This window comes from Diabrotica undecimpunctata, chromosome 2 (genome assembly GCF_040954645.1).
Source record: "Diabrotica undecimpunctata isolate CICGRU chromosome 2, icDiaUnde3, whole genome shotgun sequence".
NCBI classification, from domain to species: domain Eukaryota; kingdom Metazoa; phylum Arthropoda; class Insecta; order Coleoptera; family Chrysomelidae; genus Diabrotica; species Diabrotica undecimpunctata.
In genome coordinates, this window is record NC_092804.1 from 175,692,630 (window position 1) to 175,717,490 (window position 24,861).

Below are 24,861 nucleotides of genomic sequence, written 5' to 3' on the forward strand. Positions count from 1 at the left end.
TGGATCTGGAACAGAACGTTGTGTAGCATCTGCCTTTGTAACAAAGGAAGAAATTAAGAAATATAAACTAGCGGAGGAACTAGTATTTTAACAGGAGAACTCTTTGCAATATATAAAGCCATATGTCACGTTACAAAATGTCCTGAAACTAACTTCTTAACAATTACTGACTTACTAAGCTCTCTAGAAATCATCTGAAAAATCTAGTTTTCCCATTTTGTAGCCAAACTCATTAGACAAAAATTACACAACCTAAATCACAGAAACATTGCTTTTCTGTGGGTGCCATCTTATATTGGAATCACGGGAAACAATCTGGAGGATAAATATGCACGAGAAGCCTTAGAGGACACAACTATTGAGTTCTATCCAAAAACTCCAGCCACAGATCTCAAATCATATTTCCACTGCAAAATGGTTAACATATGGAATAGCAGATGGCATAAAAAACAGGCAAAATTACTTGAGATAAAACCAATATTTCAACCATGGTCTGATAGTTCCACCAATCGTTTTTCTCAGGTTATCATCACATGACTGCGGCTTCGTTATACCGGAGTGTTATGCTTGCGAGAACCTGCTGACAGTAAAACACCTTCTAGTGAAGTGCCCGTTACACAGTACGAATCTACACAGTAAATTCGGAATCCCGAAGAATTTGAGAGAACTATTCTTAAAGTGTAAGTCATAAGTATTTATACAAAATTTAATTATTACGCTATTCAATTCTTGTTAATACTTGTTCTTTTTTCGCTAATAGTCTTACAGGCTGATGTGAGTATGTAAATAAAAAAAAGAAGTCTCCAATTCTGTTACAGCACAATCTCTAATATCTGTGCGCAGAAGTTTTGATGATAGATTAGGATACTGTTCAGCCGTAGAACGTCAAATATTGGAATCATTTGTGTAGGGCATAAATAATTAATTCTTATTTTAACAGGAATTATTTTTTATTTTTAATAAGGGTTTATGTTTTGTTTTATCTTTTTAAAGATGTTGCGTTTTTATTTTTAATTCAACAACAAAAAACTATTGTTCATATTATTAAAAACAGATACAAATGCGTCGCCTTATAATGGTCAGTGTATTTTTATCGAGTTGATGTTATAAGGAATGAACCGGTTATATGTAGGCAAAAAAAAATCGACGGACGGAGATGCATATCCCGTGCGTTGTTATGTGTTACTAAATAGTTTTCGTTTTCTCGTTTTCTTTCGAGTAGTCTAAGAATCTAAGGTGTCGGAGGGTATTGGAAAATTATCATTACCTCGTAAGAGGCAATGTTGTCGCTTTTAGCGCTTTATGTAGTTTGCCATATCTAATCTAAAACTTAACGTACTGTATACAATGTACTATATAACAGAAAAATCAGAAAAAACGAAATGGCGGAATAGAAAAATTCAGGAAAAAGTGAATAAAAAAATGTCACAAACAAATATATTAATACGAAATGCAAACAATATAACGAACACTACATAAACATTCGGAATATTTTAAACAACAAAATAAAAAGAGCAATATAGTACAGTGAATAAAGGCAATAATCAACTATTACCTCCGATTTCGGTGAAGCTTCATCGATTTGAATGAAACCTTTGGCCAGTAGGGTTTGCCTTCAAAAGATCATAATCGGTGTACATGTAAAAGTTCTAACCGAGAACTCCCTAACGATGCGATAAATGGTTTGTTCTTGGGCTCCGCAGTCGCAGCTAAGATTAGGCCCTATATTCCATCTAAACAGGGAGGATATACAATGGCCGTGGTCTGTACACACTCTGTTTTATGCTGCCCATTTCTTTCTTGGTGGACGGAAATCCGTTAAATTGTTGGGGGGACTAAATAGGTATGTCATCTGAGATTTGTTTGTTTATCTATTGTCTATTTGTTGTCTATTTGTTTAGTCTGTTCGCTAGGCTTTAACGCCTTTGTCTAAATGAGTAATGATTGAAGGCCTTAATACCAATGTCGTGAAAGGCATTACAACTTTTTATAGACAGAAAAATGTAGTTGTAAGACAAAGCGTGAACATCTACACCTTCTTCTTCTTCTTCTTCTTCCTCCTTAAGTAATCCAACTTTGGACATAGGCATCCCCCAAATAAATCAAGTGTTTTCTATTTTGCGCCACTTGCTTCCAGTTGTGTCCTCCAATCTTCTTAATGTCATTAGCTTATCTCATTTGTAGTCTTCCCCTGTTTCTCTTTCCTAACCATGGTCTCTATTGTTGTATTTCGTGGTTCCATCTTTTATCGTTCAGTCGGACATTGTGTCCTACGATGCTCCATTTTAATTTGGCAGCTTGTTCTCCTGCGTCTTTTACTTTGGTTTTGCTTCTAATCCATTAGTTTGTTTTTTGTCTATAAGTTTCACCCCGAGCATTGATCTTTCCATCGCTCTTTGTGCCTTTACTATTTTATCCACATTAGACTTGGTGAGTGTCTACGTCTGTGAGCCATACGTGACTATACGGAGGATACACTGATCGTAAATTCTAGTTTTCAAATATTGTTCTATTTTAGTGCTTTTTAACCTATTTCTATTTCAGTGCTAACCTTATTCTTCTGGTAATTTCGGCAGTTTGATTTTCTTTGTTAACTTTCATTATCTGTCCCAGATAGATGTATTCGCTTATTGTTTCTAAATTAATGTCGTTCAACGTCATTTTTCTAATGGTCGGTGTATTTGTCATTATTTTTGTTTTCTCCAAGTTCATCTTAAGACCTACTTTTTCCGAAGCTTGAAATAGTTGAGTCATCATGGTCTGTAGTTCTTCGAAACTTATAGCGAATATTAAAATGTCATCATCGTATCTCAAATGACTCAGTTTTCTTCCATTAACATTTATTCCTTTATTTGCCCAGTTCTTTAAACCCAGTCTTTGAACACGTCTTCCAGTCCAAGTGTGAATAGCTTTGGTCAGATAACATTTTCCTGGCGAACTCCTCTGTTGATTGGTATAGCTTTAGTTTTCGCATCTATTTATATTTTCATTGTAGCTTTCTTGTAAATATTATGTATGAGCAATCTATATCGGGAGTCTATCCTGCAGTTGTTCATAGCTCTCTCAATTGCCCAAAGTTCTATGGAGTCGAATGCCTTTTCATAATCAACAAAGCTAATGCATAAGTTCAAGTGATATTCATTGGCATCCTATATTAGCGTTCTAACTGTAAGAAGATGATCAGCTGTACTGTAACCCTAGCTATCGAGCTTCGACGTTAACCTGTTAGTTATTACTCTTATAAACAGTTTGTATATTTGGGACAGCAGGGAGATTGTCCTATAGTTGTTCAGACCTCCCCTGTCTCCCTCTTTGAAGAGAAGTATTGTCAAACTTTCATTCCAACCATCTGGGGCTTCTCCGCTGTGAAGACATTCGTTGAAAAAAATTTTCAATTCTTCGAGAATAATTTCACTCCCCTTCTTCAACATTTCTACAAGTATTCCATCTGAGCCCGGAGCCTTATTATTCTTTAGTTCCGCCATAGCTTGTTTTATTTCGAAGGATTCTATTTTAGGGAGTATTTCTGAGTTGACATTCATTATCTTTCTCTTAAGATCTTCCTTTGCAGTGTTATCTGGGTTCCTGTTTAAGAAATATAAATCACGGTAAAATGTTTGAGTAACTTTTAGGATTCGTTCTTTTCTCTTATTTCTTTTCTATCTTTATCATTCAATAAGATTATTATAGGCTTTCTTAAGTTTGATCTTAAGTATTTCAGCCCTCGGTTCTCTTCCATTATTTTTTCTACATCTACACCATCATCGAGAAAATATAAAAATACACAATATAATAAAAACAACATGTAAGAAGAATGCATGAAATTTCACTAATTAAACACATAATTAATTACAAACGTTAAGGAAGAAGACTTGAAGGATGACTCTTGAAAATATGAAAAAGAGAAAAACTTAAAATACAATCGTTTTTTTACTTATACTCTAATTTATGTTCCTAATGTTCTGGTAGTATCTGACGTGACCCCATCAGTCATAAACCTGAGGATAACTGACAAAAAGTACACTTGACTCGGCATAAAATTTCATCGCGCGAGGATGTTTGCTTAACAAGCTCGACTGACTTGTTTTTCAACTCACTAACTCATTGATGCTGCTGCATGAATTCAGTATTTATGTTTCGTCTAAATATTTTAAATGCTTTCTTTCGTGTAAATATTAAAACGATTTCTTTCAAGGTTAATTGAAAGATGCCCTTAGGAGGTTTGTTATTGTCCTTAACTGAATGAAAATGAATCAAAGAAGTTGTTTATTTTCAAGGATTGTGAGTTATGATAATTAAATTTCTGATTTATATTTTCTTAAAAAAAAAATTAATATTGAATGTCATTAAGAATAATAAACTTTGTACTGATATGTCATTAAGGAACTGTTTGGCATCGCAGAACTTTTCATAATGTGGTCTGAATAGTTCAGGTAATCAAGTAAAAAGGGACCATATTTGAAAGTTTGAAATAATCCAGATATTCACCAAGCAACATATAACCAAGAATGAGCTTACATCCATAGGGAAAATTGCTAAGAACAATTTACAAAGATATGCAGCTGTTTTGTATAAAACTTAAAGGTCGCTGGTAAAATGAATTTAGAATAATAATCGAAGAGAAAAAGGCAATATTTTGACTTTAAATAAATTAGCGAAAAATAGCAACTATAATAATTGTGAATAAATTATGAAAATTAACGGAGGTGTTGCAGAATCAAGTGATGAAAGTGAAGATATCCCAGATGTATTTAAAATATGTACGAATCCAAAGAAAGAGAGAAGGCGGAATCATAAATTGTATGATGCAGCTAAAGCAACAGTAAAATATGATAATCAGAAGACTAAAAGTACTGCAAAAAAGTAGCATTTGCAAGAAAGAAAAGAACAGAACGAAAACTGAAAAGAGACATGCGAGAAAGTTATTCACTGCTAAAGGCAAAGTGGTTAAAGAAAGAATGTCAACTCCATTGAATGACTGTACTATGAAATGTAAAGATAAGCTAGAAATAAGACTTGATAATGAACTAGGAAATTCAATAAGGGAACATAAATTTAAAGAATACTCTTATCTTGAAGATAGAAATAGAAGAGTAAGATTTATTGCTGGATTAGTAGACACTACTGAACATGCGTCATCTAGAAAAAGAACCATAGACACAGAAAAAGAAAAGTTATGTTTAAAAACTCATCGTTTTCATTTTGTTGCAAACAATGAACTAATACGTGTATGCAGAGCTTGATTCACGAAAAATTTAGGTGAGACTCAAATGTTTGTTACTTCAGCACTGGGCAATAAATGTTAAACCCTGTCTGAGATAACATATCTATAAATGAAACTGGAGACCAAAACAATGTAATAAAAAGACGTATCGAAATTGCCAGGGCCACCTTCATTAAGATGAGGAAATTCTTCTGTAACAGAGATATAAGCATCCCTCTACGATTAAGAATGCTAGGCGGCTACGTATTTAACACGCTATTATACGGTGTAGAAGCCTGGACTCTAAAACAGAATAACATAAAAAAGTTTCGAGATGTAGTGCTGAAGATAAGTTGGGTTGAAAGAGTCACAAAATTTGAAGTAATGCGAAGGATAGGAAAAGACCCACACATTTTGTCAACGATCAAATGAAGAAAACTCGAATATTTGGGTCACCTGATGAGAGGACATAAGTTACGAGAGGCATTACTTCAAAATATATTGCAAGGAAAAATAGAAGGAAAACGGAATCCAGGCCGTAGAAGAATGTCATGGTTGTGTAATTTGAGAGAGTGGTTTGGCTGTAATACTAATGAACTCTTTAGGTCCGCTGTAAACAAGGTCAGGATAGATTTGATGATTTCCAATCTCCGATAGAAGTGGCACAAGAAGAAGGGATAAAATATGACGATAAAAGAGGTCGTAAGGCTTCTGTTAACAAACATAATATAGACAAAATAGAAAAAAAGTCGTATTTTGTCTTTTCGGCTTTACAAATCCCACTATATACGAAGAGAAAGTATCAAGCGATATTTTCCACCTCACCTAAATCTACGAATTATGTACGAAATTTATTGTAAACAAAATAAATCGGAAAAGAAACCAGTGTCAAGGCAGATTTACGAACGCGAATTTCAGAAAATGAGTCTAAGTTTTAAAGATCCTAAGGCCGATAATTGCCTTAAATGTGATTTGTTAGATATGAAATTAAAGATTTTTACAACGGAAGAAAAAAACAATATAGAACGTGATTTATCTGACCACGACCAGGATGCTGATAATGCTTACCTTAAAACGACAAAAATATGGCGAAAGACGATGAAACAATGCGATGCTATACATTTGATTTACAACAATGACTTCCTACGCCAATGCTCAATACATCTGTTGCATTTTACAAACAGCATCAATACATCTGTTGCATTTTACAAACAGCAGCTATGGACCTACAATTTAACCATGCATAAAACCAGTACAGGTAACGTCACGTGTTACATGTGGCATGAAGCTGAAGGTGGTAGGGGAGGAAATCAAATAGCAACAAGCATTTACAAAGAACTGATTTCTCTTCCTCCACAAGTAAGCAAGGTAATACTATATTGTGACACTTGTGGAGGACAAAATAAAAATTCTCATGTTGCTGCAATGTTTTTGGTTTCTATGCAAACTAATCAGTATCTAACTTATATAGATCATAAGTTCCTCATTAGTGGACACACTTACATGGAATGTGACGTCGATCACGGCTTCATTGAGAAGCAAAAAAAGAAATTACAAATTCCTATTTCTCATCCATATGATAGGTACCAACTTGTTCGTTCTGTGGGAAAAAAAAGAAAAAATTTAGCGTGGTAGAATTGACCCATTCAGATTTCTTAAATCTTGCCGATCTTCTTAAATCGGACCTCCAACTTAGGAAAAAAGACAATGAAGGCAATGTATTTAATTATCATTCAGTCAGGTGGTTTCAATATACTCGCGAATTTGGAAATGTTCATTTTAAACAGAGTTTTAGACACGATGTTCCTTTCAAGTGTTTATGTCTTATCCGGAGGGGACATCCAAATGCTCAGCGAAATCCAACCAAATGTTATACCTTTACTTTACCCATTTCAAAAGAACAGAAAAAATATATATTGGATCTCTTATCACTAATTTCTGCTACATTTCATGATTTTTATAGAAATCTCAAGACAAATGACATGCCTGATACTTTTCTTGATGGAGATGATTCGGAAAATTGTGACGAAAATACTTAATATGTGCTTTTTATTAAGTTTTTAAATTACTTTAATGTTTTTCTATTTACCTGATATAGGTCCAAATATGTTAATTTAGTTTAGTGGTCAATATAATATAAGTCAATAATTTTTTTTAAAGTAGCTTAGATATTAATTTGCTTCAAACTTACATTTAGGTAATATGCTATAAGTTTTTTGTAGAAGATATTTGGTTTAAAATTTTTCTAGATACATATTTCAAATAATAAAATGCTATTCCTCTAAAATTAAGATTTTTGACTTATATTTTTTTTCCCTGGCAGCCTAGAAATTATAAGTTCCTATTTACGAGGGTGGATTGATATAAAACTAGCCTTTGATAGAAAAAACAAGTTGTTTGGAATTAAATCGATTTATTTCTCAACAAAGAGTCCTCTTTTAGCTCGATACACTTAGTAAGACGATGTTCCAATTTTTTTGTCCCATCCGAATAGTACTTTTGGTCGAGCTCTTCAAAATGGGCCGAAGTTTCAGCGACGACTTCATCATTTGTTGCGAAACGGCGTCCTCCGAGCCATTTTTTTAGGTTTGAAAACAGGAAAAAATCGCTGGCGGCAAGATCTGGGGAATACGGTGTTCAACCAATTCATAGCCCAATTCGTGTAATTTTGGCATGTCGACGGCCGATCGGTGAGCCGGTGCATTGTATTGCTGAAAGAGCACTTTTTTGCGTTCCAAACCGGGGCGTTTTCAACGCAATTCGTTATCAAATCGATCCAATAATGCTACGTAGTATTTGCCATTGATTGTTTTTCCTTTTTCCAAGTACTCGACGTGGATGATGCCCTTCGGATCCCAGAAAACAGTCGCCATCACTTTGCCGACCGAATCTGCACTCTTTGCTTCTTCGGCAGCCCTTCGCCGCGTTTACGCCACTGTTTCGACTGGTCTTTGGTTTCCGGTGTATAATAATGCACCCAGGTTTCATTAGCGGTGATAAATCGGCGAAAAAAATCCTTCGGATTGCGCCATATCATCGTCAAAAGCGTCTCCGAAGTGGTCACACGTTTTTGCATTTGATCGATTATCAGCAAACACGGCACGCATCGCGCGGATAGCTTTTTCATCTCCAAATGATAGTGAATAATGTTGTGTACGCGTTCGTAGGAAATGTTTAGGACCTCTATTACCTTGCGGAGCTTAATTCGACGATCTGCCATAATCATGTCATGCACTTTGTTGATCATTTCCGGCGTGGTGACTTCATTTGGCCTCCCGGGACGCTCATCATCAAAAACACTCGTACGACCACGAACAAATTCAGCTTTCCAAAATTTTACTGTTGCTAACGAAGGTGCAACCTCACTAAACTTCGTCCAGGTCGGCTTTGATTTGCACATTCGTTTTACCCTTTTTGTGGAGGAACTTAACTACCGAACGATACTTGACTTTTTCCATTTCTCAGAAAACACAAAATTTGCTTGTTTTTGACGGCTGTAAAAACCAAACTAATTGTGTTAAAATTTAAAATTTTGACAGATGTCATGTCATGAATGGCTAATGTCAACACCGAAACCAATTCGGTGTCAAGTAGCGCCATCTATCAAAGGCTAGTTTAATATCAATCTATACTCGTATATAATTTTTCATATTTATTGCGAAAATAAAGATACTAACGGTAATAAGTTTTCAAATTATCACCATATATAGCAGATTAATTCGGTAATACCAATTTTTCACATTTTTACGTTGTTTTTTCCGAACGTAATAAAAATAATTCATGTTTATAAAGTTGCTAATTAGCAACTTACGAGATGCTTGTAAACAGCCCATAAATAAGAACCCTTTTTAACCTAATGAAGCTCGTCGGTCTTTAAAGGGCTACTTAACCCCTTACACATCACCTCGTTTTGGCGTTCTCATCTAGACTGATACCAGCTCATGATATCAAGTGATTAACCCGGCACCGAGTAGCTCTAGGCCAGATTCGGGTTCCTTAAGGAGCGGAGGGATACTTCCTAAGTGGATCAAAACATAAACTGCAATATGTTTACGGGGGTTAAGCAAAGGTTAGTAGTTATTAACTAGTTTTATGAACGGGGGGTTTTAATCAAAGTTATTTAATAATAATTCTATATTAAAACATTAATTCTTTTGTATAATATTTCTATAAAATCTTCACTTTTGTCCGTTGATTAGTTGACTGTAGACTAATTAAATACATGTCGTTTTCGATATTAATTGTAGAGATTTCTGCAAGAGGATATTAATTTAGTTAAATGCTTCCCTTATTATATATTAAGTAATTGATTTAAGTATAAAATTAACTACGTATTGATATCAGAAAATATTATAGTCATGGTCAATTTAGCAGCGATCGTTAGCATGCAATATTATTACAACTGAGCAATTCCTTTGAGTCTGAGACTGAGCAGTCTTTATAGAGAGGGGTCTTCAAAAGACATCTCAGTTCAGGACGCCGCCTGACTGACCTTAGTGCAGAATTCGTTCTTCGTACTCTCGGCGATAGTTCCCGAGGTACTTTAAAATGTCCTCTCGTCGCCAAGTCTACGCCGAACGCCTACCTGCTAAACCAGACCCTCTTCTATCATCCAGCGATCCGGAGGCGGAATGGCTACTGTAAGGCCGACATCACTTCCAAAGAACTACCTTAATTCATCCACAGACTGTCAGTAAGGAGGCTCCCTGTCTCGTTCCAGGTAGCGCGTGGAAGACTATCATCGCTCCTAGTACGGTATCACTCCCAGACGGGCATTTCCTCCTTCCCCACAGTCTGACTAACACAGTCTAACTTATACAGTCTGACCCACTTTTCTACCTTCACATTTCCTCTTGCTTTGCCATTGGTCTAGCTGTCTTCCTTCCTCTTCTTTTTTCTTGATCACTGCACGGATATATTTGTGTATTTTAGTCCAACCTGCTTTATTTTCAATCATTTTATCAATCATTTCTCACACTGTAACAAAATTCACACCTGTCTCTCGTTCCATTCTATTCTTTTCTATTATCCGTCTGTTACACTTTAACATCGTATTTGTCACAGTGTCCGAATGTCCACTTTATAGGCATTCATCTGTGTCAGCCTTTCTGAACCGTGAGAGGTAGGCCCTAAAACACCCATGTGCTGTGAGCACCTGAGTTAGGAAATAATCCAGTTGCCTGTGACCGCAGTCTACCCAATCTCTTATGTATGGAATCAGCATTCTCGTCCACTGTGCCACCTCCTGCATGTTATTTTATTTTTATTGTTATCTTTCAATTGGCCTTTCCCTTTCCTGTCTTCTCTCGGCGATAGTAAGGTTTGAGCCTCTTCTCTCATAGAGCTCTTTTCTTTCCACCTCCAAAACATGCAACGGAACACATCCAGTAATGGTCCACAAGACTGTCGCAGACACAGTCCTGTAGGCGCATGTCACTCGCAACAGACTTGTTCTGTTCATTCGTATCATAAGCCTCCTATAGGCCGTTATCTCTACCGCCCCGCCTCAGACTGGTACTGCCCATTTTCCATCCTGGTGCAATGTCTCTCCTAGGTACTTTACGTGTTTCTTGGGTGTTAGATATGCTCCCGGACTTCGTTTTTTTCTGCCGCAAGTTTCACTCCGTACTGCGTCGTTCATTTATTTACGAAGCAGCCTGCGTTCCAAACCCGGTATTTGAGATCTGGCTCATCCCGGGCCACTACCAGTACAGCGAGGTCATCCGCGAATGCGAAGAAAGTTGTACCCTCTCCGTATTCACAGTTCATAACTCCATCATATGCCAGGTTTCATAGTGTCGGGTCCAAGACAGATCCTTGATTGACCCCGGCTTACTTCCACGATCCTGCCCTTTTCCACCATAATTCTTCTCTCGGACAGATACTCTGCCACCACATTCATCAGGTAACTAGGACATTCTCTCTCCTCCATTGCCTTCATTACCTCGTTCCACTGGAGCGTATTGAATGCATTCTTAACATCAAATAACAGCAGGGCCGGCCAGTGATGTTCATCCCCTTTAATGCGTAATGCTTCGAGCACACTCACGAATGTATCAATCGTGATTTTCCCTTAACAAATACCAAATTGCCCCCTATATAAACCACTTGACCTCTCAATCATGTCGTATATGCGTACTCGCATATAAAAAGTATTCTTTTATACAGCTTACCGATGCAAGGAAGAAGACAGATGGGGAGATACTTTTCCCCATCCTTGGGGAACAGTACCAACCTCGATGTCCTCCAAGGCTCACGAAAGATTTGTGCTTTCAGCAACTCAGCAAACCCTGTTTAACACTAATACTACTTTACATTCTGACCTATCATGTTCCAGCAAACATGAGTGGATCCCAACTGATTTAAAACTACAATCAAAGACCACCTTGTAACGGACAGTTCTGTTAAATACCAAGCATAAGATTAATTAAATTTAAATATATTCTTTTTCTTCTTCCTATTTATAAGCAATTCTTCTTATTCGTCGGCGGATTAATACCTCTATGGATACCGCTTGGTGACTTACCTCTTGTTATTTTGACGAGACGGGTCTCCTCCATTCTGCTTATGTGGTTATTCCATCCTTTTTTCTATTTTATGTCCATTCATTTATACACTTTATGTTACATTTTCTTTTAATGTGTATCCTGTTATTCTTCTCAGATAGGTCTCAGACCTTTATAAGAATTTTACGAACTTCCTGTATATTTATATTAAGTTCTTCGTTAGTAGTTAGTGGTCGAATAGGATACTAGGTCAGAAGACCCCAGGGTAGTGCCGGAATAACCGTGTTTCGACTAAAACCTTAACCACCGTTCCAGAGTAGTGGTCTTACCACTTAATAAAAACCTAAAATCCATATATTAACCGTCACCTTAAAATAAGAATAACTGTATTATATTACGGAAAATTACAACTAACCATACCTATCACCATAAATCAGAAAAAAGTATTTAAGAACTGCTTATTTACAAAAGAAAACAAAATATCAAAAATACTTCCGTGAGGCCATAGAGGCCATAAATTAAATTTAGTACATACCGGTTCTTGGCTTTCGAGAAAAAAAAACAAGATTTCAAATCCCTGGTTCAATTTCATCCTTTGTCCTTCTGCTCCTTCTTCATCACCCCAGAGATCAGACAGTGTACTTCTCTCCATTCTTTCTCTCCTCTCATCATTATGTTTACTATGTTATTTTTATCCAGCCTAAAACATATTGTCCTCTCGAAGTCTCCCGTCTTATTTGCCCATCTCTGACCGTCCTGGGCCTCTGGGAAGCGTCCAGCGCCCCACAAACAGTACAGTTCGCCGAGGGAGATTTGCCCATCCTATTTGTGAAGGTACCAAAACTACCAAGTCCAGTCAGAAACTGCGCCAGGAAGTAGTTTCCTGAACTTACATACCCACCACAGCCTCAGATCAAAAATAAGCTCCTCCTAAAAAAAAATTACTAATTATCGATGTACATATCTTGTGTCTAGACCTGTTCCAAACATAATTCATATTCCTTAATGTCATTGGATTCCAAATATCTTGTATGTTGGATTTTTTTTTAACAAATAAATTTCTTAGTTCAGAGCTAAAAATACTCGAGAAATTAGAGGATTTATATTTCTTGAATAGAACAAACAGATTTGATTTCCTCATAAAATACCTCATATACTTTGGAAAAAAATTCTTTTATATTATTAGTATCTATAAAGTTTTTCCCATTAATTAAGGTAAATAATCAATAATCCAAGTGGTAGAAATCGGCATTTTTATAATCATAATAAAATTCTTCCAACTTAAGGTTATTAATTTCAACAAAATTGAAGCAGCAATTTTAAAAAAATGTGATGGAAATTGTCATTAAAAAGCAGATCATAAATATTTATGGTCATTTTGTCCGAATAACTGACGACACCTTGGCTACAGCATCGTGTTAATTGGCCAACTTTAAACCGCTCGATAAAATTGCTTATTGAAAATATTTTAAATCTGGAGCAGCAGCAAGAACAAAATATGCCCTACTGTGTCAAAAACACATCAGATCCATTATCGATTACATAATTGTCAGCAAAAGTAGTACTATCAAAATTAGAGGTACACGAGTAAAGAGAGGAGCCGAATGTGGCACTGACCACCGATTAATAATTTCACAAATGGGGTTTCCCTTCACGTTGAACACCCAAACTAGAAGGAAGAAAAAACACGAAGAAGACCAAGTAGAAAATGAACAGAAAGAAGAAGAAATAAAGTTCAACATAAATTTACTTCAAGAGGAATCCATAAGGGACATTTACCAGAGAAGACTGGACCAGAAGTTACAGGATTTCCGTCAAACACAGCATAAAAAAGGCGGCATTAGAAGCTTTGGGGAAACTTGAGAAAAGAAATACTCAACACAAAGTAAAAATAAACAAAGAAACCAAAAAATGTATTAAGGAGAAGAAAATTCTATATATGAAAAGTATGAACACCCAATCCCCAGAAGACACACAGAAGTACAAAGAGAAAAACAGAGAAGTAAAACAAAGAAGGGCAAAAGAAAAGAATGAAAAATGGAAAGAAATATGCGCACAAATTGAACAATACATAGGAGGAACAAGGAATTCGGAATCCTGGAAAATACTGAAATCTTTAAGAAAGAATAACAACGAAAAGGTCCAAATACAATACATATCAGAAAAAGAGTGGGAAGACTACTATAAAGAACTACTCACAGAAAACCGCTCAGATTTCATAGAGACAGACACAGAACAGGAACAACAACAAAATCAGAATGAAGAACAGATTGAGATAACATTAATCGAAGTAAAGAATGCCATAAAGACTTTAAAGAACAAAAAATCAGGGGGACCAGGAGGAATCGTTAATGAACTAATTAAGTACGGAATGGACAAACTACACAGATTTATACACGAAATGTTGAGTAACGCTATAAACCTGAACGAAATACCACATGAATGGTCCAAAGCATATATAATCTCGATACATAAAAAGGGAGATAAGAAGAAATAAGGGAACTAAAGTGGCATCAGTGTCATAGCATGTATGGGCAGGTTATATGGAAAAATACTGAAAAAAAAAAACTGGAAAAATCTATCAAATAAAACCGGAGATCAGGCGGGGTTCAAGGCAGGAAGATCTTGCATAGACCACATATATACACTACAACAATTAATTGAAAAAAAAAAATGGCAAAAAATAGACCTGTACACATGGCATTCATAGATTTAAAAAAGGTATATGACACGGTCTCCAGAAAACAACTATGGAATACGAGAAAGGAAATCGGAATAACTCAGAGGTTAATAGAAGCCGTAAAAAACCTTTACAACAACAACAAGGTAAGAGTTAAAACCGGCAATAAATACTCCAACGCATTAAAGACCACAAAAGGCTTATTGCAGGGATGCTCTACATCTCCGACACTGTTCAAGATATTCCTCGAACAAATATTAAAACCATGGAAAACGAAATGTGAAGGGATGGGAATACCAATCCGGGACAACTTCTTGTACACATTAAGCTTTGCAGATGACCAAGTGGTAACGGCTCAAAATAAGGAAGATCTATGCTATATGCTCCGAAAATTAGAAAAGGAATACACAAAAAATGGACTGGAAATAAATCTAGAAAAGACCGAATATTTAACAATATAGCAAGAACCAGTGAGAAACTTGGAAATGGACGATAATAGGGAAATTAACGGCACTGACAAATTCAAATATTTAGGATTCATACTCTCAAAAAATGGAACCACCGAGCAAGAGATAACCAGCAGATTAGCACAGACAAGAACATGTATTAGACAAATGAACGGTAAGAGAGAAGAGAATTTATAACACCTTGGTACGCAGTATAATGACCTATGGAGCAGAGAGTTGGGTAATAAATAAATGAAACAGGTCCAAAATCAAAGCAACTGAAATGGAGTTCATGAGAAAAAGCTGCAGAGTGACAAAAATGGATCGCATCAGAAATGAGGAGATAAAACGAAGAATGGCAGTAGAACAAGACATACTCAGCTACATCGAAGAAAAACGTTTATGTTAGTATGGACGTGTGAGACGAACAGATCATACAAGGTGGATAGCAAAGATTTCGGATTGGAGCCCAATAGGAAGGAGGAAAAGAGGTAGACCCCGAAGATCATAGAGGGATGAAGTGGACGAGGCCATGGAAAGACAGAACCTTAGAGATGGATAATGGTAGAACTGGTAGAAGGACTGGAGACGTTGGCTGAAAGAAAAAAGGCGGCGACAGCTGTAAAAATCCTTATATAGATAGATAGAGATGTGTCAAAAAGTGCCATGTGTCAATTTTGTCCGTCTAAAAAACGTCAAATGACAATCCATCATTGCGAGCACTGTCGACGTCCATTTTGTGGTGAACATCGTGCCCTTTGTTGTCAGCAGTGTAGTTCTAAAATGTAGAATTCATGATTTTTTTTGTGATTTTTACATTTTAGAAACATCTGTTTGTGCAAAATAATTTGTAAAATTAAGATAAATAAAATACTTTTTCAGTGACCACATTTTTTTTCTCAGCGTAGTAAATTTTACGATGGTTAGTGTAAATTAAGGTAAAAATAAGGTTAGTATTCTAGAGTTAATGTAGCTCTGTTAGAAATCTATGATTTCTAGATTTTGCAGTTTTTGTGTCAAAATATTTTGGGGTTACCTCGTATATTACTAAAAAAGTCTATATAAAAATAGATTTCAAAAGAGCAAGATCAACAAAGTTCGTTAAAACGTATGCCACTATATTTCTCCTGTCGTCTTTTCTGAGTACATGAGAATGTGTTCCAAATTATGGAAAGCACAACGTCATAAAAAATTAATGAATATTTTAAATACGTGTAGACCTTTGATCTCCCTTAACCCTTTGTCACAAACTATAACTTCGTCTGGCCTAACTAATAATTAACTCCACTGGCGAGCATTCCTCGTCTTATACTTTATAACAACTAGAATTTCATCACCAACCGTCCTCTCTTTTACACTCGCATAAATATTTAACTCGTTCCATCTCAGTTTTTTGTCTTTTGGCAAAATTCTATCTCACACAGACCGATCCGCCTGGCAATTAACGAGCATTCAAGCAGGAGGTAGTAGGCGGTGAGTTTGACGGCGAAGAAGTTGTGTTGACGCGTGCGCCTTGCCGTTTCCCGCCACTCCGGATGGCTTGTCCTGTGTCTTCTCGCAGCATCCAGCTTCTAGTTACCGCGTGACGGGTTTTTGAAACGGAACGGAGAGTGATTGGTGATAGGCAGCGCAGTTTTACGACGAAACGTCGGCTCGGAACACGTGCGAACTTTTTGAAAATTTGGATGAAGTTGGATATTGATGTTATTGTAAGTAGAAACGGGGTAACAGTGAAGTTTGGGGTAGTTTTAATCTATGAGACAAATTTTTGTGGTCGGTAAGTCTAATGTTTTAAGCAAAAACGAAATATGCCGCAAAATACATGTAAAAAAATATTTTGGTAAATATTTTCTTTAATAAACCAAAATACTGATTTTATGAAAATATAATTAAAATTTTTAATAATATTGTTTTCTATAGCATTTATAAACACACATAAACATAATTGATTTGATGGATTCGCCCGTTACTTGATCGAAATTCATTGTATGTAACAATAATTTGTTACATAAGTTTTGAAAATAAAGTTTTCAATGTTTTATTGTTACACATAAACATTGCTGCATTCTTTATTTCTTTAAGCAATTAAAATTGGCTCTATTGTCTCCTCTAATATTACGTCCAGAGTTTCCAGATGCCACAGCTTTTTGCCAATTTTAAGATGAAATTTTTTGATACCAAGGCATTTTGTAATTAGCAAATAGCCTTAAGTTTAAATTTGGTACTGCTTATCTCAACATATCCCTGCATTTAATTACAGATAAGTTCAATCAGATTAAGTTTGCAAACATAAAGTGATAATCGCAACACCGTAATTCCTTGTTCTTTTGTTATTTGATCCACAGCATTCATCTTCAATTTGGTGACTATAATTGATATAAGTATAGCAGCTCTTTTTTAGTAGTTTTTCTTCTGCTATTATTTCTTTGCTTAACCAATCTAAGAGCTCTTTCTTTTTTCGGCTACTGTTAGATACCGGTTACTTTAATCTTGATTGGTATCAAGCATTGTTCACACCAGAATTGATTGGTAAGAAATTTATCATTTGACCAAAATATTCTTCGAAAACATCAGAAGTCATTTCTGCATGGTAGTTTTTCATATAGTTTAAAACGAATTCTAACAAATCTTGACCAAAAAAACTTTATCTCCTCTAATATAAGTGATAATATTTACCAGCTTTAAATTTTTATCCAGTAGACACACCTTCAATAATCGTATAACGAGAACTTTTTACTTGTTTATTTGCCAAATTTTTAGTACAAAAATGTTATTCAATAACACAGTGCTGCAGTTAAAAAAAATTATCGACTGTTGAGAAGTGAAAAATGTTTTAGAACTCGTTTGCTGTGTTCATTCTTAATCTGTCATCGCTACAACATTGCCACCTAACTTTTGTACCAAAAGACCAGTATGCTATAGTGGTATGCTTAATAAATAAAAATATTAAGAGGTCGAAAATAAAAAAAAATCATTGGTTATACAAAAGAAACTTTGTTTTTCTTGGGTTTCTAGATTTAGCCATCATAGTAGTGAGCCACCTGCCTTGGTAACGTTGCTTTATAAATTTAATATGTCGATGGAACTTATGGATGTAAAACTAAGTTTTACATCTATAAGACAATCTAGGTTTTGGAAATTTCTTAACCAGCTATTTACTTCTTCTTTGCAATTGGTATTTTTTTTAATAGTGTTCTGAAGCTATTTTCTTGTGGTATTTTAAAGTAATTACTATTTAAATGGGAATAAGCCACAATTAAAGGTTAAAGTACGTTTATTGACGTTTCAATTTCCACTTAGGTATTTTTTTGGTTTCCAAAACACCCCTTAACAACTGGTTTGAAGCTTCTCCATGCATTTTACCCTTAGTGTCCATACATATTTTAAAGTCAGTGTCGATAATTAGTTGGTACATTTAAGGATCCACAAAAACTCCAGCTTTTATTTTCTTAAAAGTTGCATTCTCCCTTTCCCAATACTGGAAACATGGTTTATCCCGATTCAACGTTTCACGAATTGTTTCATTAAATCCAGTTTAATATCTAGAGGTGAAAGCGGAACATGTTTGAGGTTTAATAATGGACTGTTTATGACATTCTTTTAGCCTGGTGTCAATTGGGTTGTCGTTTTCTAAGATTACACTGTGTAGTAATTGGACCTATCTCTGCTATGTTTTTCACAAAGAAAACAGGGGAATTTAGTAAATTCACTTCGCAGACCTAGAAGAATACCGATGATTTTGAAATTTACATGAATTAACAAGTTGTTTTTCTCGTAATCAATATTTTTCAAAAGAATTTTCATATTGTCGAATGTTTCTTTTAAATGAACAGAGTAAACTATTTGATAAAGCATATTTGTTTACATTATGTAAAAGGACAGCTTTCAAACTAGCTTTTAATGAATCTACAAAAAGTCTTCATTGAGTAGGTTTATGGTGAATTCCAAAATATTCCATCACTGATTAAAGGTTATTACAGAAAATAATTGCATCTCTTTCTTGTAAGTAAGGAGCAAGTTTTTCGTTCACGATGAGGATACCAAGAAAAGGTGACACTCATCGTAAGGAGATGTTTTGATTTAAATCTGGATCCAAAAGCTTCTGCATCATCCTTTGGAAGATTGAAATCTATAACTAAATTATTTTATTCTTCTTGAATAAAAAGTTTAGGTGAGCGATCTTTACCAGGTTCATATGTGTCATCAGTCATTGTTCTCATTGTCATTACTTTCAAAGTCTTAGTCATCACTAACATCGTTTAGAACAGTAGGAAAGGCAGGAACATATATAGTGTTGCTATAGGTTACTATCCTAATAGTAGAAGGTAAGTTATGATAAACAATAGATCTCTTCAATGAGGGATGCGTATTGCCGCCAATTCTTTTTAATGCCTACTCCGAAGAGATCTTGAAAAACGCTCTTGAGGGTGAAACAGCTGGAATAAAGATAAAAGGAGTTCCCGTTAACAACATTAGATATGCGGACAACACTGTGATCTTAGCCGAAAATATTAAAGATCTTCAGAGACTAGTGATCAGAATAGCGGAGTATGGAAAAGAGTACGGTCTAACAATGAACGTCAAGAAGACGAAATTTATGAGAATATCGAAAACTCAAAGAAATAACGAGAATCTTCTAATAAATGGAACCGACGTCGAACAAGTGGACAAATATGCATATCTGGGAACAATGATTAACTCCACAAATGATTACATTCAGAAGATCAAAATCAAAATAGAAAAGGCTAGACACGCGAATGCTATGTACAAAGGATTTAAAATTGGAACTAAGAGTTAGGTTGGCAAGGTGCTATATTTTTTCGACTTTGTTTTATAGAATGAAATCTTGGACCTTGAATGCGACATCAAGGAAAAAACTGGAATCATTCGAGCTGTGGGTGTATAGAAGAATTCTGAAAATATCGTGGACAGAACACGTCACAAACAAAGAGGTTCTAAGAAGGATGAATAAAGAAATAGAAATTTTAAATTCAATTAAAACAAGAAAATTGGAATATCTCGTAGCAGCTGATCTTCAAAAACTATATCTGTCGATATAGTCTACTTAGACTTCTAGAAAGCTTTCGACTATGTTCCAAACGTCAATTACTAGCTAAATTGAGTTACTATGGTATCCGCGGAAAGTTAAACATTTGGATTCAATATTTTCTATCCGACAGATACCTCAGGGTTTGTGTTGGGGAAGACCACTCACTAGATAAGACAATCAAGAGTGGAGTCCCACAAGGATCAGTACTTGGACCGCTACTTTTTTGTATATCGTCCCCTTAATACTACAATTACGTAACCCAAAATTTGCTATTTTTCAGGAGAGCAGTTTTAAATTTGAAAAGAAACAAACCGAGCTGTGTTCTAGCAAATTAATTTTTTGATTAATTTTGAATTAATTGATTAATTGTAAGTCTTCTAAAGCCTTGTTTTATTTTTTTTTGTTATTGAAAAACAAGGTATCTAGTTGTTGCAATATTAATTAAAAAAAAAATAAATATACCTAGTTATCGACTTAGGAATAAGTACAACTTTTTAATACCAAAAAAAGATTTATTAATATATTTTGATTAAAATATAATAAAAAAAAGTAGAGGAACTTAACTAATAATTATAACCAATATTTTTCTTTCACTCGGTCTCACTTATGTCAGATTCACTTGATACTTATCTTTCGGTTGCTTTAAAAGGCAGGTTTTTAAAAATAATCCTTATTTTCCAGAGGAATTGCGAGAGGTTTGGTGTTAAACAATGTCAAAAGATCCTTGTATTTTTCCAGAGTATTAGGGATTCTCTCCTTATACAAAGGATTTGGCATTATTGTAGTTATATTTTAAGTCGATTTTGTCTTTCTCTGGCAATTTAAAGTTCTAAATTCTTCGTTAAAGTTTCCTTTAAATTTCATGATGGATGGTTCGCATTTAGAAAAGAACAAGAACACTTTTTTTGCTATGCTACTTAAATTAAAAATTAATTTAAGAAAATTAAAATTTTGATGATTTTTTCAATGCAATTGTTCGTTAGTGATATTATGAACAATGTACGGTTTATCTTCTTTTCTCCGGGCACATCTAATTGTTTTCCAGTCTTGTGGTAAATGTGTTTTGCCTACTCTATTGAACTCTATTGAAATGGCTGAGTGCATGGAGTCGCACTCCATTTCACTATGGCCGGAAACTATTAAGTTTAGTTCTTCTTCTTCTTCTTCTTAGTCGTTAACCTGATGCAGGTATCGTGATATCATGAAGCTATTAGCTAAATTTCCCAATGTTCCTCCACGTTTTTCTATCTTCTGCCATTCTAGCACATTCTGACAATGGAGCGCCAATGGTAGCAACAATATGGTCCGTGTATCGTGTGGGAGATCTACCTCTATTTCTTTTGCCTTCTACTTTTCCCTGGATGGTAAGTTTTTCAAGACCATTTCTTCGAAGGACATGTCCAAAATAGCTTATTATTTGTTCTGATATTTGTGTTCTTAGTCTTTTCTTTATGTTTAGCTGGTCCAGTATGGATTCATTTGTTCTTCGGGCCACCCATGGTATTCTCAGCATTCGTCTCCAGCAGTACATCTCAAATACATCTATGTTCTATTTGTCTTTCTCAGTAAGGGTCCAGCATTCCGATGCATAAGTAAAAACTGGAAAAACTAGACTTCTTACTAGTCTCATTTTTGTATCGGTAGTTATTTCATGGCTTTTCCAAATTTTTGTTAATTTTGCCATAGCGCTTTTTGCGATTGCTGACCGCCGCTTTATTTCTTCAGTACAGCCTCCTTTGTTGGTTATTAATGAGCCCAGGTACACAAATTTATCTACAACAGCGATATTGTTTATCATGACCAGATGATTTTGATTGTTGTTAGCTCTGTCAATTATCATGATTCTCGTTTTATCTCTGTTTATTTTAAGGCTCATCGTTAAGCTTACGTCTTCTATCCGTTGTAGCAGGTGAATCAATTCAGCTTCAGAACTAGCGAGGATAGTAGTATCATCTGCATATCTCAAGTTGCAAATCTTCTTCCCGCCAATGGTGATGCCACCGTTCCAGTCCTCAGTAGCTTTCCGCATTATCCATTCACCATAGATGTTAAATAGAATTGGGCTTAGTATGCAGCCTTGTCTCACGCCCTTTGTGACCCTGAAACTATCGGTTAGTTCCCCATTTATTCTAACTCTGGCATAATTGTTATTGTACAGGCTTTTAATTAGCAGTATCAGATGATTGGGGACTCCCATTTCAGACAAAACCTGCCACATTTTACTCCAGTTGACCAAATCGAAAGCTTTACTATAATCTATGAAGCACAAATATGTTGTGATGTTAAATTCTCTGGATTTAAGTTTAGTTCAATGCTTTCCAAATGTGGAATATTTTGAAATAGCTGTTAAGCACATACTAGCGACGTTTTTATTTAAATTTTGTCCACCACATCTATCACTAAAACACTGAACACTTACCCGTTCCGGCAAAGATTCAAAGTATTGGTATAAGCTAGTGGCAATCTCACAGCTGCTTCGTTTTCCTTCAACCTCTGTCCACATGAAGCAATCACCGTGTTTAGAGACTGTATTATAAATAGTGAAGTTAAATACTTTTAATCTTTGCTTGTAAAATAAAGCGTTATTTGTTGAGTCATTTGGTACCAAAAGCACTTGTTAAAGATCAAAATTGCAACTTATGAGGGTACAGTTAGAATTTTCCTCCAACTGTCTACTTAATCTCTTTTTATCACGGGCTCTATTCTTGGCTGCTATGTGAGCGAGTTCTTCGATTTCTATAGATGCTTTATCGCTAAAGGGGGAGTTGTAGGCCATACAAACTCGGCACTGGTCTTTACAATGTCGGTAGAAGTTCAAGTTATATTCCTCTGAAAATACCTTTTTCTAAATGTCAGAGTTAGCTGGTGTTTGATTGTTCTGCATTCTTTCTTGTATAACGAATATATAAGAGTGATGTTAAGGTCTGAGGATAAATATTTCCGTTGTGTTTTTGAACGGTAATAATGTGAACTGATTACAGGAAACTTCTTAATATGTTTTTTTACACTCTGATCTTTTTTGTATATTTTCCCCGATTGTCTACCAAAATCGTGTTTTCTTTATTTATGTTTTTCATAGCTATATCTACAATTCCTTTTCGAATTCCCAGGGTATTGATAAACATGATTTTATAAACCTGGATTCCATTAGAATTTTTAGGTAAATAGAATAAAATAGTTTTTTGATATCTGGACTGATTTTTAGTATGCCATTTTTTATATTTCTTTTCTGTATGGCCGTTAATAAAGTCTTGTTTTCTTTGGTAGGATTATAACTAATAATATCTTCGAAAAATCGACAATCTTTCTCCATAGGAAAATTTTTCTGTTCATTTTCGTTTACAGGTAGCTAAACAAGCATCCTTTATAACTACTCCTGGTACGTATTTACCCCTAGAAAATAAATATGCTTCGCCGCGTTGTTTTCTTGATTTTGCAATTTTTCTTTTCCAGTTTTGTTCATTTCTTTTCCTTTTTCCTGACTTATCTGTCGTAACAGACAACTCTTCCATGTCATGCAAGTCGTTGTTAATAGTTTGTAAAGTTCCATTTCCCAGAGCAAGTTTATTGTCAGAAGAAACATCAGAGTCCGGATTATATTCCGAGTGATCAGGAGAATAGGGATCAGAATCCGTTTCCGAATGCAAGATATAGGTTTTACAAAAAACAACTATTAAAAAATTTTTAACGAATCTTAAATAAATAGTCTAATAGTTTATTAGTCTTAAACGGTTAAAAAATGTAAATAATGATAACCGAACATTTGTTAAAAAACATCGTTTTACAAATTTATTTTCATAGGCTTTGCTAAATAAGTTTAACCTAATATGCATATTTGGCATATTATGCTTATTACATAAAAATAGTAGCTTACAGTATCAATTTTATATTTAAGTTTAAAAACTAATGAATCGACAAATACCTAACCTATAAAAATAAGCTCTCCCACGATTTTAACAAATTTATTTTTCCAAATAGTATCTAACTACTGACCTTTTGTTTCTGTTACAAATAAAGACGAAAGATTAAGAGGCCATCGTTACAAATTAAAGAGGGAACAAACTACTGCAAGGTCCAGGGTGAACTTCTTGCCAAATAGAATATTTAATATCTGGAACAATTTGGATCAAGACACCATATCAGCAACTAGTGTTAATTATTATTTATTTATTGTTTCAGAATTTTTGTGTGATGTGCTTAATTGGTATTAGTTTTACGAGGATATTTTTCTTTGTTTCTTGCGCATAATAGGAGCTCGCTCCTCTGCCTTCATTTGTTATATAATGATAATATTAATAATATATCTCTTAAAATCTTCAAAAACCTGTAGCTTGAGAGATTTTTTCAGCTTCTATTTCTGTACTGATCTATATAGTAGATTAGTTATTTGCTTTAGATCTAAGTATGTCCGTTCCATAAAAAAGTAAAAGAAATGACAGGTAGACACAAAAAGAGACAAGCAACAATATTAAAAAATGATAATAACGAAATAATTATGGGTACAGAAGACAAACTAGAGAGATGGAAAGAATACATACAAACTCTTTTTGACGACGATAGACCTTGTTCTCCACCATCCACAGACAATCGAATAAATGAAAAAGGCCCAGAAATAACCAAAGAAGAAGTGATTCATGCAGTAAAATCTCAGAAAGATGGAAAAGCCACCGGTCCAGACAATATCAATGTCGAAATGCTTAAACTAATTGCAGATAACGAAAGTAAAAGCCTAGATTTAATAACAGCACTATTCAATAAGATATATGACACAGGTAAAATACCAACAGACTGGCTAAAATCAACATTCGTAGCATTACCAAAAAAATCGAATTTCTCACAATGCGATGATTATCAAATATTAAGCTTGATGTCTTATGTCCTTAAAACTTTTCTCAGAATTATCCATACACGAATTTACAAGAAGTGCGAGTTCCAGATGAGTGACACTCAATTCAACACGAGAGGCTCTTTTTGCT

At 35.0% G+C, this 24,861-nt stretch overlaps 1 protein-coding gene across 1 annotated transcript in view; it reads left to right on the top strand.

The window, feature by feature from the left end:
- Nucleotides 1–16,445: 16,445 nt before the first annotated feature.
- The window catches only part of LOC140433998 (lachesin-like), a 675,206-nt gene continuing 666,790 nt past the window's right edge, over nucleotides 16,446–24,861 (top strand). Inside the window, exon 1 of the mRNA XM_072521967.1 lies at nucleotides 16,446–16,544. Within this exon, the coding sequence (XP_072378068.1) occupies nucleotides 16,521–16,544 (24 nt within the window). The 5' untranslated portion in view covers nucleotides 16,446–16,520. The remainder of the gene's footprint in view (nucleotides 16,545–24,861) is intronic.